The following is a 16,785-nucleotide window of genomic DNA, read 5'->3' on the forward strand; positions in this document are numbered from 1 at the left end:
ACATGTGATTAGTTAAATAGTAGCTTAAAAAATCTAAAAAAATAGATTAATATAATTTTTTAAAATTAACTTTTTTATAACAAACTTTTTTAAAAAAATACAGTGTAACAGTTTAAAAAACGCGTTCGTGAAAAAAAAAGTGAGTTAGGAAATAACGGGAAAAAAAAACACAGAGCAGATCAGCGGCCGCCGGAGCCAAAACCCTCTGAATCTTCCCGCGGAAGGGAACGTGTAGTAATTCAGGTTCAGAAATCCACAGAACTTCAGTACTCCAATACAAACCCACCCCCAAATTCAAATCCGCTTCCAAAATCCAGCGGCGCGGCGCGGCGCTTCCCTCCAATTCTCCAAACCCAAAGCCACCCCCCCCCCCCCCCGCGCGCCCAAACCATCTCATCTCCGACGGCGAGCGAGCGGGAGGAAGAGATCCCATCTCATCCAGGTTGCGCCTCCTGATTCCGATGGTACGTACGCTCTCTCCTCCTCCTCCTCCGGTTCGATTCGCGGCGGTGCTGAAGTGTGGCTGGATTTTGCGGTTGGTGGATGCAGGCGGCGGGTGCGGAGGCGGAGGCGGATGAGGAGGAGCTGGAGCCGCTCTTCGACTACTCCCGCGTGCAGCCCACCATGGCCTTCAGCTTCGACGGTACGCGTCGCTGCGGCGGCGGCTGCGGCCATCGCATCGCTTCGGTTCTATCGGGCTAGGGTTTTTCTCGCGTGGGGGGATTCGCTTAGGGATTTGTCTCTGTTTTTTTTTTCTCCCCGATGCGCAGATACCGACATTGAGAAGTCCGACATCTTCGTCCACTGCAACAAGCGGCGCAAGGTGGCCGACGGCGACGGCGACGCCAATGCCGACGTGAGTGCGCTCGAATTCAATTCCAGTTTTACGGTGGGGGAAAAATGTTTGACGCGCTGGTATGTGTTTTTTTTCCTTAGGAGAAGGGGGATAAGGGTGAGCAGAAGGCCGCGAAGGCTGCCGCGGTAGTCGACTTGGGAGAGGAGGATTGGCTGCCGCCGCCGCCACCCCCCAAGCCCAAGTCCACTGTCACGGACGAATCAGAGCAGAGCAGCGTATTGAAGGAGCTGAGGTATAAACCTGTGCATGGTTCCATTCTGTAAGTTTACCTGGTGATGCCGTATGCTGATTGCTGCTTTCTAGTATCATATCGGGATCCATACTTGGTACTCCCTCCGTCCCAAAATAAGCCAACCTCGTACTAGTACGTGACACATCCTAGTACGAGGTTGGCTTATTTTGGGACGGAGGGAGTATGTATTAGATGATGCGGTGAGCTTAAGAAAGTCATACCGTATCAAGGTGTACAGCTGTGTTTCTTTTATCAACTTTAGAATGAGCAACTATATTATATTTTGCTATTGATGAGGAAAGCATTGTTAAACAGGTATTGTTGTTTGATGCGAGATTATTGAAGTCAAGACGTTCCAATTTAAAAGCTGCTTTATTAAATTTCGCATCATTGAACCTAAAGTGCTTGTCTTGTATAGATTAATAAGAGTGGAAGGTAGACTGTACTGTTGTTTTCACCATCATTTTTCCAAGTCATGGACAGAGCTGTGCAACATTTTTTTTAGATGATGCAGATTTAGTGCATATAAGGCGAATGCACTGCTGTTTATCGAAGCACTCAGTGCCATAACAACTCATGTTTCATATGGCCAGAGTACCCTTTGCTTTTCTGACAGATTAGTGACCAAAATCGGAATACCCTACTGCATATGACATAGCCAGCATGTTATCCCAATGAGTGGTGAAATCGATTGTTTCTGACAATTTCCCTAGGGAAAATAGTCTGCGACCTAAAGTTTCTGGCTGTAGTCTGCTTGACGGATTTCGATCAGGTGCAGTTGGTAGGTGCAGTTGGTACTGTGACTGCAACTTATGCAGTCCACTGCCACCTGTTAGATCCGAATCTAACGGTCCACATGCACCTGGATACTGTAGATCACTGTAGCAAAAATATTCGGTATTTTGCGTTGATACTGTAGCTGATGATCTGGTCCATTCATCACCAAAATGAATGGCTGTAATCGCGTGCAGTAGTTAACTTGCAGTCGCTGTTCATACTGCAGGTGATCCCAATCCCTGCTGGACATCCAAATATATCTGGAAGTTGAAATGGAAGTCCTGTATATACTATGATTCTTGCAGTGATGTTGTGTACGGATTTGGAAGCAGTGCTTTGTTTGTTTTGTTTTTTAATTACCGATTCCTAGAGATGTGAATTTATGATCATCTGATTTCTGCTTACGTATTATGCAGATTACAGAAGCAAGCAATGGCGAAATTTGCTGAATCAGCTGATGATTTTCTGGAGAAGTTGGCTCAAACTGCTAGGCAAAAGGTTGAGGCCAGAATACCAACTGAACATATAGATCTAGACAAGTCACCTGAACGACACGAAGCAAGAGAAAAGGTGGTCGTAACAGTTCAGGACAAAGCTGGACATCACCAGTTTCGGTTATACAAGGTTGGTTTTCTAATGGAGTAGCACTGCTTATATTACCAAACCTATATGATGTTCTTAGACATTTTTAGGCAGTTCGAATTTTCTAACAGATGGTTGTGAACTTGTGATAATTTGGCATGCTCTTCTTTAAACCAATACATTCAATTTCACAAAATAAATGCTCAATACACTTTCCCTTCATTTGATTGTTGAAGCTTTACCTGATTGCATGATATCTACATTAGTTTAGTGTGTATTGGAGCTTAGCTGGATTGCGAAATTTTAGTTGTCCATTTACCTTGCTGGATGGGAATTTGAACCAACCTTGTGTGCTTTCTCATTACAGGATGAGAAGTTTGGCAAGCTTTTTAGGGCATATGCTAAGAAGGTTAATCTCAGCGTCGCAGACCTGACATTTGCATTCGATGGTGACAAAGTTGACGCAGAAAGCACACCAGAGGACCTTGGCCTGGAGGACGAGGACATGGTTGAGGTGCTCCATAAGACACGCTGAAGATTATGACCATAAGACACGCTCAGTTTTGGGTGCCCCTCACTGGGACGTTGTTGGTAACTTCGGATGGTTATTATTTTTTGCTTGCGCTTTAGCTCCTTTTAGTCCCAGCTGTTCTAAAGAGCCGTTGGTGTCTATATCCATAGTAGATATTATACCGTCAAATGTATGTAGACGATAGCCTGCCCCAATTTTATGAATCGATGTTTTTCCTTTTGCCAACTCTTCTTTTCTCTTGGCTTTGTGAATCTATCACGAGCGTGACTGCTTTTATTGAATGTGTGCGTCCAATTGTTTGTACTCTGTAAAGAAAGATAGTATCCCTCTACATTATCTAATTCCTTTAAAATTGGGTCTGTTTGAGGAAATTTTGACAGCTATAGCTTTTCTCAGAATCAGAAGTTTTTTTCAAACAGTTTAACTTTTTATTCAGATTCTGAGATGCTACAAGCTAGAAGCTAAGTTTACCAACTAGTTGTTTTTTAAGAATATTAAACTCCCTCAAATAATCCCTTTATTTCCTTGGAGCTATCGAAAGGTACTACTAATATTCTCCATGTTTTGGAATCATACATGGTTCTATTGTGCATCTCTGTATTTTTTTTTCTATTCCCGTGTTCGCAAAATCATGTGTTAAAAAGTAGCACTTGCATTGAATTCTACCATCCTCTTAGTTATCTTACGTTCATAAATCGATCTCTTCAATTTTTGTTGCCTACTCCCATCCCAAAATGTGCAATTTTTAGGTTGGTACGGATATTAAGAAAGTAGATTGGAATAATTGGAGGAAGTATATGATTGGTTGAGAAGAGAAATTAGGTGAAAGAAAATGGTTGTGATTGGTTGAGGGGAGAAGATAGGTGAAAAAAAAACTTTATTTTAGATTTATTTTGGAATAAGGTATTGTGTTAGAAATATCTACATTTTAAAACATAGACAATATCTGCTCACTAATAACTGTTTCCCTGAGCATTTTAGGACTTCCATTTAGAACAAAGGAAATATGAAAGAATTTTGGATTGGTCCCAAAAGTTTCGTATGAAAAATCTTATGAAATGAGCCATTACATTGGAATTTTGGAGAAAAACAAACATGATGGATGTGTTTGTTATAGCTACTTTGCTAAGCTCTCACCAACACGCAAACCGCTGTGGATAATTAGCATAAAATTAATTAAGTATTAACTAATAAACCTGAAAACAGATTTATTTATTTCTTTAAAACAACTTCGATATTTTTTTTAAAAAAATATTCAACAATTAAAAAGCGTGCTGATATTAAATGAGAGCAGCTCCTTCAAATCCCAAAACCGAGCGCATGTTTGCTCCAGACCATGAGTTGAGTCAGTAGCTAATCCAAAAGAAAAAGAAAAGATCTTCATATTCTTATCAGCTAATCAGGATACTCCCTAGTCACTAGCTGCTTCTAGATTCATTCACCAGCTGGCCAACGCCCTCGAACTGGGCCTTTAGATTCGAACCATGAAAACGGGTACGAGAAAGATAAGACGATGCATCACAACACATAAGGAAAAAGACTAACAGACTTTGTAACTTATGATCAGTACAAATCAGAGACATGTTGAGAGTTACAGCACGCCAACAAACATTTCTACAGAGTTACAAACTTCAGAAGCTAATAGAGCAGCATACACGGTACAACTGAAGACAACCACAAAACACAAACCAGGTTAGTTCTTGCACCCAAAGCGGTTCAAGATTTTTTTTTTTTGTTAGCTACCCTCTTTTGTCATGTGGTCACCTGGAGCAAGTCATTTCCAGAGCTTGACAAACCTATCATGGCTTACTGAGGCAACCTTGCCTGTTGCGCTCGATGCTGCTAGCGCTGCAACTAAACCATCATGAGCACTGTGGACCGTCATGGCGTTCTTCTCCCTAATGTCCCAGAGTTCCAAAGACTGCACGACATAAATAAACAAACGTACACTATTAATCAAATGCACTCACAAAATAACTGAACTATGCCAAACAAGATAAGAGACTTGCCTCGTAGCATCCAATTACTAGCAAATATGGGTAAGAGGGGTGAAAAACGCATGACTGGAACTTGTTCCCGCTGCAACTCAACTCATTCACAAATTCACCGTCATGTCCAGGAGCAAACGACCATATTCTGACACTATCTTCACTGACAGAAGCCAGATTGTCACCGGTAGAATCCCAACAAAGTGAGTGAATATTCTTTGTGTGCCCCTACAGAGTACAGATACCAATAAAACTTTCAATGGAACTTGAACCTAAAGATACTTGCAATTGCCATAATAAAAATATTGTCATATAAAGCAAGTCATATCAATCGAGCAATGATCTCTAACATGTAACTATTTATATTGGAGTAGGTATATAGCAAAGAAGGCATTAATCTGAGTGCACAGAAGTACAGAACAGGGCTCAATCTTGCAGCTTATATATACATCTTATTATGGGAATTGCCATTGTGGGTTTCTTCTGCAATACTCCTACCAGGCCAGACAGAAAAACCAATGGAAATTTGTCCAAAAGTAAACTAAATTATACCTCAAACCTAAAGAAATTTCATTATCATAAAACCTACTCATGAAATTTTTGCAAGAGTTTTCCCCCAAAATTTAGAACTAAGAACCAAAGGATTTGTAAATCAAATGTAATGGGCTTAAAAAAAAATCCAGAACTGCTAAAAAATCAAGGATATAAGAATATTCATTGGTTTAATCACTTTTCTGAACATCCAAGTCCTAACAAACCTATTTATGATGCACTGTACCAAGTGAATGATCAAGAATGGCAACCACAATTTGGTACGAGTAACTAGTGGTAGTGGCGGAGGCATGGTGCCGCATAAACAGCAATGCAGTTAATTACAAGGGCTAAGTGAATGCTTCCTTATACACATTCTGAATGGGTAAATGCTAACAGACCTGCAGAGGGTTTCTACAAGCAAGTTGTGTCTCTCCATCAAGTATGTAGATGGCCTTCTCTGAGGCAGCTGCAAGATATTTTCCCTTTTGAGGTTGAAATCGCATCTGAGTAGCACCTCCCTGTTGGGACAAAAATGATTGGAAACAGAGACAAGCATCAGAAGTTGAATGTTAAAGCAGAAGATACCATGAAACACATGAAGTTGCATTGCATACCTTAAAGACCTTAACAAAGGTCAGGCAGCTACCATTATTTATGCTCCAGCTGCGGACTTCACCATCACCATCACAGGAGCAAATCATATCTTCTTTGTTCGGATGGAAGTCAAGTGACATAACAGATGCTGAATGACCCGTGAAAGTACGGAGTGAATAACTTGTCTGCACATAATCAAATGATTAGTCACTACATGGTTTTAGGTTATGGAACATCTTGCAATCACTATCGCAATAGTTTTTTTTTGAATTGATATCACAATAAGCTATTAGCACCCTAATAGGATAACTTTGCAATAAAATATAGGAAAATGTCCATTTTACAAAATTGAACTCAAGAAAAAAGTCTTGAAATGATCACCTCAAACTACAACACTAGACATTTTCTAGCTCAAACATCCAAACAGTTTGCTTTACAGTTGTCCGGTTGGGTTTGTAGTTGATGGTTGATTCCCAAACTTAAAAGTTCAATGTTGTAAAGTGGAGCTTTTTTTTTTCTTAAAAATATATATGGTGAAAAGGAGTATACATTGTCAGCATCCCAAACCCGCACGGTTTTGTCAAAGGAAGATGTAGCAAGCCGTGACATGCTTGGACTAAATCGAACATCCGTAATCAATGCCGAATGTTCTTCTAATGAAGATGTAGGCTTTAGAGCAGGCTCTGTACACCATAAAAGAACCTGCGCAGAGTAAGAGGCATGCGTTAAAGATTTTCATGCACTAAGAAATCAAAATATATTGTGTTAACAACTGCACCTTTTTATCATGTCCACCAGTAGCGAGCAGTTTGCCATCAGAGGAGAAGTGACAACAGGTAACTTTGGTTGCACTTGCACGTGCCTTCGCAACTTCAGCAAAACCAAACCCTGTATAAACAGATCAATCAAGTGCGATCAAGCAGAAGCTTCATCATATGGCCAAGAGAAACAATAAGTAAAATCACCCATATCATCTTGATTATGATCTGTTATGGAGACATTTCTTATTTAATGTGTAATCAGATGTGATGATAGATATTTAAAATGTAACAGTGGCAAGCATGTTTTGCCTTCTCAAAGGCCTGTGGTGGCAAGATAAAAAATGCAGATTATTAGTGAGACTATGTTCATTTATTTATGACTCCTGTTGATTGCATACAGCAGCCAGGTATCAGCAGGATATTAAAATACCTTTACTAGCATCCATGGAGCGCCCCAATGAATCCCTAGGGTCCATGTCATCCTGAGATAGAAAAGATTCAACATTTTCATCCAATGAACCATCTTCTAGCAAACGATCCACGTCAGCCTGAAATTGAAAACTTTCTGTGGTCATGTTGTTAAATACAAATGAAAAACAAGAATAAAATTTGGGGGTTTTAAGGATATATAACAATACTAACTGATGCCCTCAGTTATTGCCCGAATCCAGAGAACAATCTCCAACTCTGAAAACTATTCACATTTCACCCTCCACCTCAAACTATCGAAACCGTTCACTATGTTGGCAGTCAAATCACTAATTCTAGTCAAGTCTATATAGTATATTGAATCTCTTTGAATGAGTAATCACTTACTCTTGATACATATCTTGTATTGAATCTCTTTGGATGGATGGATGAGATTAGAATTAGTGAAGAGTAAAAAGTTCTTTTTCTTGGAACACAGGGCACAGTCCATATTCGTAGTACTAGGTTACTATATTTTAGGACAGATGGAGTAAGCGAGTAGCACTAAGCAATTTATTTTTATTTTCTTAATGTGGAAATTCTAGTCAACACTATAGTGTTAATGGAAATCTGATAATCCTAATGACTAGGATGAGTGATAAGGGATGGAGTGAAACTAAAAGAAAAACTAAGATTTTTAGGAGGGGTGCTGACATACTGATATGGTCAAGACAATACCTAAGTATGGGTTACGCACATGCTTTGACACAGGTCCCACACCACAAAAAACCAATGTGGTTTAAGGGGAGGACGTGTTTCCATTGGTTTTAATAGTTGAGGGACGAAAGATGATAGGTCAATGTTCAAGGAGGTTTTCTGAATCTAAATTGTACTCGAATGGTCAAGAATGGAGTTGTTCCAAAGAAAATATGTCCATACCAGTGCATTTGCTGGAGACGTCAAACTTCCAGCACCATCAGAGCCAAACATTACCAATGGTTTTGCGGAACCACCATTCTGCTGCAGCTGTGGCATAGACATTGCATCTCCTGGTGTATGAGTGGAAGGCGTTGATGGTGCAGAACTTGGAGAAGGGCCAGCAGTATTTGCAGTTCCTGAACTATTGGCTCTACCAGAGGATGAACCAGGTTTCTTCCTCTTCTTTGTAGTCTGGACAACAAACAGCACAGTTTATGTGACTCAATGACTGTGGTCAAGTTAATATTTACTCTTCATATTATCTTAAACAGTGGCAAGCGTTTTGAATTCCTTTTTGACGAAAGGTGAAAGAACATCAGTAGCAGCAAGGGATATGGTGACTCTGTCGGCAGGAAAAACTACACAACAACATAATTTCTGTGCCAAAGGACAATCAATTTCAGAACAATATAATCAAAGAATGCACAAATCACTTAGCTCCACAGCCTTATATAGTAGATTCATTTCCAGTGATTACAGTAAAGCACAAAGCAATCAGCTGAGTCATTGAACAAGGCTTGAGTTTAAAACTGAAACTAGCACACGATACATTTCATGGCAATTTTTGTATCACGTAGAAATACTATAATTATATATAATATATATCAGGATAGAAACAAAAAAGCAGTTAGATTCCACAAAACTGACAGTGATCAATTCAGACCACAACGAACAGTAGTATATTAGGTCTAAGCATTAATGCAAATGGAGCATGGCAAGCATGGATGTGTACAGATAAGAATTATACTTGATCAACTCCACCGAAAGAGTTTGGCATGCCCCCATCAACAGGCATAGTTCCGATTCCTGGTTTTTCTTGTTGGAGAAACTGATTTGAGCTTTGAGACTGCTGACTGGAGACAGCAGGCTGCTGAAGCTGTGGATGCTGCTGGCTGTTGCTTTGCTGCTGTAATAATTGTTGCTGCTGAGCAATTTTCTTCTACTACGCAGAAAAATCCATATAAGAACATGGAACATACAAAAGAGAGAAAAATAACGCATAGGAAGGTGTCCATAGAATGAGAACGATGGAATCATTACAGTAATCTAGGTCAACTTATATGCATAAGGTAAGCATACAGAAAAGAGCAGAAATGTAACAAATACTAAATGATAAATAAACCATCAATTCCATATTAGAAAACATAGAACATAGATATTAGGAAAATTGATGGATACAAGGTAAATTTGAGTTATCTTCTCAAAAATCGAACAGGCAGCATTGTACTTATCTCTGTAAAGAACTACAGGTCTAGTATAACAGAAAAATGGAAGAGAGCTGCTAATCCACATTCAGCAAGAAATTAAGAAAGCACAACATGCAGTAACTGCAAAACCTAGAAAGTAAATCTAAACAAACAAAAGCTTTTACACCAGTTTAATGGTGGAATAACACTTGTAAGGATGAAAAATCAAAAGATATACCTTTATCAGGATATCTACATCTCCACCACTTAGACTAGGAGAACCAATATTTGGAATAATATCACCACCACTGTTTGTCTGCCCAACATTCCTGTTGTTAAGCATCATCCTTAATCGTCTGCTGTCAACATCACTAGATGTTGGGGAAGCCATATTTTGCTGAGCCTGCAACATAAGCTGCTGCTGCTGTTGCGGGGTAAGAAAATGAATCTGCTGTTGTAATTGCTGTTGATTCTGCACAAATGACTTCTGCTGCAGAAGTCCAGAGCGAAGTTGTTCAAGTCCCTGTGAAAACAAAAAGAAAAAAAATGGCACATGAAAATAAGCACCGAGAGATAGCATATGCAGTCAATTAATAATAGATACCAATCACAGTCGTTTACCACTATATTGGAAAATAAAATTGCAAGTTGGTCCCATAATTGCTACCAATGATATTAATGCTGGCATATATTACCAATACACAAACTGCCACAAATTAATTACGTATATGCAGAGGAATAGACCCAAAAAGAAGGATGGATTTAAAGTTTTAAATATAAGATGAATCAGTAAGGCAAGTGTGAAATTTGTTGAAAGATGGTCAATAAAATAAAAGTTTCTTGGAATTAGGCGCTTGCCAATGGCATTTCTTGGATTTTCTCATAAAATAAACTGAGAACTACAATTGCACTATGCAAATGGACAGTGCAAACAAAACAAAAACAACACAGGAAAACTTATAAGCTTATCTTGCTCAGTAGAAGTGCTACAAGACAGTCTATGCCATTAATAAACTAGAGAAAGCATGAACACCCAAGGGAGAAAAGACCGCTGCATTTCCTCTCTATAGGGGAGTTAAACCTAGGCGCAGTCTATTGCAGGAGCATTAATCATAAGGAAAATGCATAAAATCTGTATTTAAGCCAGGCAATCTATATAGAAACCATTCATGTCCAAGACTAAAGTTACTACTTGATCATAAACTAAACCTTACCGTGAGTGGCCATCCTTTCAGAGTCAAATTGTTTCCAGCTTGATTAGACCCTGTTAAAAATACATCTGATTAAGGTATGCATAACATAAAAAAGATCATGTTCCAAGGTCCTATAATTTTACAGCAAGGCTAATAAACTCTTCAAGATTGAACTAAGAAAAAAAATTACAAGAAAAGTAATTCCAGGGACTATACTGAAAACATGTTACCTTGGACACCAATAAATGACCCCTCAGGACCTGCTGACCTTGGTGTCAAAATGGGATTCATCTCTGTCTTGATACTCTGCTAATAATATGAATAATATTAGGAATACATGTTGACATTTATTCTTTTTGTCCTCCTCGCCTTGGAGGTAAGCATGTTAGGAATTAGAGATACATGACAGATCAGAATAAACAGAAGACTAACCTGAGCTGGCCCAGGAATCTGTGGACTCCTGGACTGAACTTGTTGCAGACTGCCTGACAGACCACCAACAGTACCATGCAAAATTTGCCTACAAAGGAAAGAAGTAAACTATCTGAGAAAAGTTACCTCTTGCAGCGCATGTATATTATGGTCAATATAAAACATGGTGATGTTCAATAGGCATCTACATTCCATTAAATAAGCAATAAAATATGGGAATGAGATGACACTTCAGTATATTTTGTTTTGGACACATCATTTTTCAAAACATAACTAAATGATTTATATCTACACAAGTAATTAAGAACCAAAATTAAGAGCCAAAACAATGCATGCATGTAAAAAAAACAGCAAAATGCAGAAGCAGCAATTCCAAGCATAAATAAGAATAACAAATAGAAGTGTGTCTAATTTATCTCCATAACTAACCAAATGACTAAAAAGAAAAGTTCAAAATAAAATAATATTTTTCGACCAACAGATAGACAACTCTGTGAATTTCGATACCAGAAGTACTAAGTGTAGTGTGGATTAGATTACAGTGAAGCTGTAACACGAATGGTGAAATATCAGCTACAACTGTACACGGTATAAAGCTTGTTAAAGTAATTATATACTTAATTCACAAATTCAGCAGGTACCCTGAAGATTGTCCACTTGCAGATGCTTTCAACAACGCTTCGTTTGAATCAAGTAGTTGTCCAGCATTCTCTCCATATCTTTGCTGAAACCAAAGTTCACGTGTTATGATAATATTAACCACAAAATGAACATATTGGTGAGGTGAGGAATCTATAGAAACAACATCAATCAATGATTATAGATAACAGTCAACCTTAATTGACACCTCGTCCAAACCATCTCTCTGGGAAGGCAACTTTAACCTCTCCTCATACATTTTTGTTGCCATAACATTTGCAGTACTCTGGTTTTGCCGCATTAAAGGATTGTTTCCAGGAAGTCCACTTGCAGTACCATTAAGAAGATGAGTACCATCTCTGCGCTGTTGTTGTTGCTGCTGCTGCTGCTGTTGCTGCTGTTGCTGCTGCTGCTGTTGCTGCTGCTGTTGTTGCTGCTGCTGCTGTGCTGCTCTTTGTAGCAACATTTGTTGCATTTGTATATGCTGTGGTTGCTGTTGTCGCTGTTGAGGAGGTTGCTGCTGCTGCTGCTGTTGTTGCTCCCTGGCTTTCATGTGCTGAGTCTGAAAGAGTGGTGAGTTGAAGCTGAGTTAGAACTGTCAATTCAGGGAAAAAGATCTCTTCAAGTTCATACTACCATAACTAAAGATGCAAATCAGACAATTTGGAATATTTATCGCACTTGATTACAGCATTAGTAAAATATGCTCCCAGGAAAAAAATTGAATAGCCTACAATGTAAAACCGAAACAAAATATAAGTTACAATGGAATTACCTGCTTGTGGTGGATCTGACATACATATAACACAAGCAGTTGAATCATAAAGCAACAAACAAACAGAAAGAATCACTAACCAATCAAAAGGCAGTTATTGACAAGGTAAAATCAGAAAGGCTCAGTATCTCACGCAAAATGAGTCGAGTCATTAGCGCAACTAATCGAGTATTAATTATTATTATAAACTTGAAAAATGTTTTTTTTTATTTTTTTTTTGAAAACTTCTATATAGAATTTTTTTTTTGCATAAAATGCACTGTTTGGCAGTTCGGGAAGCGTGCTAATGGGAAACGAGGGAGTTGCCATTTCAATATGCAGAAACAAACTGAGCGTAATGCTTTACAATTCAAGCTGAACTTATTTGAAAACGCCAGCATGGCAAACTAAAATGCCTGAAACATTAAATATGTCCATAAAAAGATAATTAGATGCACAGACACTTACTTCAATATATGAAGCCGCAACATCTGAATGCTTCTCATTTGTCCTTGCTATGAAAATATCCCAAAAAACTGACCACCACTCAAAAAGAAAACCACCAGGAGCATCAATCGCTGCAAGAAACAAGAGTTCAGAAAGTTCGCGACATCCTTTACTAACAAAAGGTAAAAAATTGTAGCAAAACTCATGACACAAATAGCTTCACTCAACTTGCTGGGAAATACATACCAACTGGATCCGAAGAGACCTTCCCTTCTGCTTGGAAGGCCTTTGCAGTTGCCTGCAGATTTCTCTTCATAAAGTAGTCATATATGTAGACATCCAGCCTATTTCAGCAAGCAGTCGAACATTTAGGTTGGAGGTTAGAAAATTGCCAAACATACAACTCTTTTATCCAAGTACAAGACAACGAAGGATGTTCAAGCAGAGCGGTGAATAAGAAACTAGTAGGCGTAGAAAGAATTATAATAAAAATGACAGGAAAATAGCTGGAAAAGTGAACATATTCAATGGCCCATCTATCTACATCAATGTACATCCATTTTTTCCCTTCTAGTTTCTCAATAAATCAATTAGCATGCTGCCAACTTCCTCTGCCCATTCTGCTATAACTGCCCTCATCTTCTCTGTCTCCAGTCACTCTGCCCCCAGCTTCCCTGCTGCTTCTCTCCGCCCCCAGCACAACTATGGCTACCACCACTACTCTGCTTTGCCATTAACTTCCATTGCCCTCAATCCTCCCATGCAGACTCGTCTCTACCTCTAACGTGGCCTACTCTCCTTCCATCCCACAAATCCACTAGATTGCCACCAATTTCCTGGTGCTAGCCATCCCATCGTCCTGAGCTCTGCTTCCTCCACCAGCTCTGCTCGCTATCAGCCATGTTGCTCTGCTTCAGCAACCCACGTCCGCCAAGCTGTCACCCAACTCTCCGCTTCCTGCCCCTGTTCCACCAGCTTGGACTGCTCTAGCCCCTCAAACCACTGCTGCAGCTGAGGGTACTTGACTCACTGACTGGAGGATTCGCTTCTACTTAGCTGACTTCGCCGCCTACCACTGCTCCAGTTTCCATCTTCGTGATATTACCACATTGTAGAACCCCACCTCCGGCATGGCAAAAGGACAATAAACCTGCCTCTCTCATTGCCACATTGATGCACTTTTGTGCTCGTTCACCTCCCTAGCTACTTTATGGTAACCTCGTTTATTCAGCAAATTACGGACTATTTGTAGTACGAACACCAACATTCCACCTTCAGACCGTGGCAGAGTCGCTTCTTTATATTCAAGAGCAGTGGTTCAGTTCCTTTGGCACCCGATGAGCTCTTCTCCAGGACTTACCACTTATGTTTTGACTCCTATTGATGGACACAAATCCAGCATTGTCAAGATATCAGGGAGGAATAGCTGACAGCTTGTTCGAGCTGTGTCACGATGAGGGTTTTAGTGTTATGACCACACGTCAGGCCCATGGGGCAGGTTAGGCAGGACAAATTAGGAATAGATCAAACAAAGCTAAGAGATTATCTAATTAGGAAAGATTAGAGATTAGAGATAGAGAACGAATTAGTTTTTATAATATCAAAGATAAGTTCCTTGGATGCCAAGTCAGTCTTCCCTATATGGTATAGAGAGGGACGTCACTACCGAGCAACGGGGGTGCTCAAAATCCTGCTGCCTGCTAGCACAGTGATGACGTGGACATCACCAGAATGTAACACGTCAGTGCAAAACTGTGAGGTGGCTTCAAGTGGGGAGGTCTTAATATATCCGATATAAAAGGACTCGTATACCCCATTATAATTAAGAAATAAGGAAATATAATATTAGGTCTGGCTTGATAAGAGACTCCTGGTGATTGGGCCAAGCTCAGCGATCTCGCCTTTATCCCTGTCTTTCGATCCTTACACCATCCATGAATCAACATCAGTTATATTTTGAAAGAAGCATTTAGAGTGACCAATTTCCAATTGACCAACACTAAAATGAGGCTTCCTAGTTATTACTTGTCTATGCAAACATAATGCTTATATATTACTTAATCAGTGAAAGTATAGCCTAGTTACCAGAAGAATGGGATATTTCCACTCCTCTTCAAATTCTTATACAGATCAAACTGCACCGCTTTGATCTAATCTAACTTGTAGTAGCATACCAGAACTGCTCTATCAAATCATTTCATCCATGTCTAAGCGAAATCAAGTTATTCTCTAAGTACTCCCTATCATACTGTCAGTAAGTAAACCGATGTAGGAGGCTAATCCAGGATTCCACAGATCCTGAAAAAACTAATCACCGCCAAACAAATCCCGCTCCTCTCTTCTCACGATCACTATAGCTCAAATAATACAGTCGAATATTCAAAACCTACTGGCAGAAATCATGTTATCTTATTTTCCCACCGGTATTCCAAATCGTACAGAGAAGCTAGTTATACTGTATCCAGAACACAGTCCCGCAAACCAAAACAGTGGGTTCGTCCAATAAACAAACAAAGTTCAAAGGAAATCCACCCCCCAAAAAAAAGAAAAACAACATCGCCCGCGAAACCCTAGCGGCCAAACACGCCGCAACAACCCTTCTCCCACCTAGAGCACAAGGCCGGAACCGGAACCACTCACTTCGATCCCTTCCCGTGATTTCATCTTCAAAATCGCCAACCCCCCCCCCCCCGCCCCCCACACGCAGCAAAAAAAAAAAAAAACTCCACCTCCCAGCAAAACACGGCGTGAATCCACGGGAACAAGGAGAGGGAAAACACAAATCCTCACATCTTATCCGCCTCCCAGTTCGTCTGCGACATGGCTACCCCAAACACGGCGGCGCGCCCGCCCGAACCCCACCAAACCCTAGAAGCGCCCCCACCCCCACCCCCACCGCCCCTTGCCCGCGGCCGCCGCCGCCGCCGCGCCCACCGTCCAACAGACGCCGGAGCAGCCAAGCCGACCCGAACCGAGGCGGAGGCGGCGGCGGAGGCGGGTGGTGGTCGGGAGAGAGGGGTGTGGCGTGAGGCGAGTGGAGGAAAGGGGGAGAAAGCGGAGAGAGAGGGAGAGAGAGGTGGAGACGAGGAATTCGTGAAATGGACACGCGAGAGGGAGAGGAGAGGAGGAGTGGGGGCGCAGGCAAGGGTATATAGTACACTGGCTGGTGACGTATCAGCACACGGAGAATTTTTTTGGATATGTGAGAGAAAAAAAAAGGGGAAAAAAAGAGAGGCGCATTGAGGAAGGGCGGAGGCTGAGGTGTGCTTGTGCACCCGCGGAAGGTAGTATGGCACAGTTCGGGTTCATCGCAGTTTTGTCCACTTGAACTCACTCGTCACGTCAAAAAGAATAACTTGAGGACATGAAAGTTGTTTTTTTTTAACGGGATAGTAATCCTATTAACTCAAGTTTAACGAAAAAGCAGTGTCACGTAATAAAAGTGTAGAGTTATTAGGTTTAATGGTAGCTGCTCGCCAAAACTTGTTGATCTGTACTGTTGTTAGATTGAGATTAAGATCATGGGTATATCTCTTTTCTTCAATCTCCGAGCTAACCAAGATCCCTATAGAAAGGGGTGGCGATAGAGGAAGAGTCCCTACAGGCTCAATGGCGGATTCAAAGTCCGGTACCTCAAGCAGAGGCTCTGGATCACGTCATTGTAGTATTTTAAATTTAAGTGATCGGCATGTCTATAATTGTTCACGTATATGTTTGTCAGATCTCTAAAAAGTTTCTAGACTTGTTACTAAATAGGTCTCACCAACGCAGAGTTTCTAGGGATATCCCTGGATGGAAGATGGCGATCCAGTTTTTAAGGGTGTTTGGTTGGTGGGCAAAGGTGGATAGGGTGGCCTAGAGAGGAAATATTCCATGAAGATGTTGGATGAG

The 16,785-nt window shown here is 40.5% G+C and overlaps 2 protein-coding genes across 4 annotated transcripts; one reads left to right on the plus strand and one right to left on the minus strand.

Moving 5' to 3' along the window:
- The first annotated feature begins 377 nt into the window (after positions 1–377).
- On the plus strand, positions 378–3,350 carry LOC4324221 (uncharacterized). 2 transcript variants are annotated; one of them, XM_015778072.3, is made up of 6 exons: positions 378–464; positions 550–643; positions 771–856; positions 937–1,088; positions 2,282–2,489; positions 2,815–3,350. In XM_015778072.3, exons 1-6 carry the CDS (start codon positions 462–464, stop codon positions 2,980–2,982), a joined length of 711 nt encoding a protein of 236 aa, XP_015633558.1. In that variant the 5' UTR covers positions 378–461; the 3' UTR covers positions 2,983–3,350. The 2 variants fall into 2 exon arrangements, with proteins under 2 accessions (XP_015633558.1, XP_015633548.1); XM_015778062.2 differs by lacking the exon at positions 378–464 and having other exon boundaries at positions 544–643.
- A 1,157-nt stretch (positions 3,351–4,507) lies between these two features.
- Positions 4,508–16,002, minus strand: LOC4324222 (transcriptional corepressor LEUNIG). Of its 2 annotated transcripts, none has more exons than XM_015758880.2 (18): positions 15,685–16,002; positions 13,141–13,238; positions 12,916–13,025; positions 11,890–12,255; positions 11,696–11,778; positions 11,055–11,142; positions 10,853–10,928; positions 10,644–10,693; positions 9,668–9,952; positions 8,991–9,182; positions 8,204–8,434; positions 7,287–7,404; positions 6,874–6,983; positions 6,645–6,797; positions 6,116–6,280; positions 5,900–6,019; positions 4,989–5,195; positions 4,508–4,900 (listed from the first exon to the last, which is right to left on the minus strand). In XM_015758880.2, exons 1-18 carry the CDS (start codon positions 15,714–15,716, stop codon positions 4,754–4,756), a joined length of 2,631 nt encoding a protein of 876 aa, XP_015614366.1. In that variant the 5' UTR covers positions 15,717–16,002; the 3' UTR covers positions 4,508–4,753. The 2 variants fall into 2 exon arrangements, with proteins under 2 accessions (XP_015614366.1, XP_066161934.1); XM_066305837.1 differs by having other exon boundaries at positions 13,123–13,238.
- Positions 16,003–16,785: the final 783 nt, after the last annotated feature.

The sequence above is a fragment of the Oryza sativa genome, chromosome 1 (assembly GCF_034140825.1).
Source record: "Oryza sativa Japonica Group chromosome 1, ASM3414082v1".
NCBI classification, from domain to species: Eukaryota; Viridiplantae; Streptophyta; class Magnoliopsida; order Poales; family Poaceae; genus Oryza; species Oryza sativa.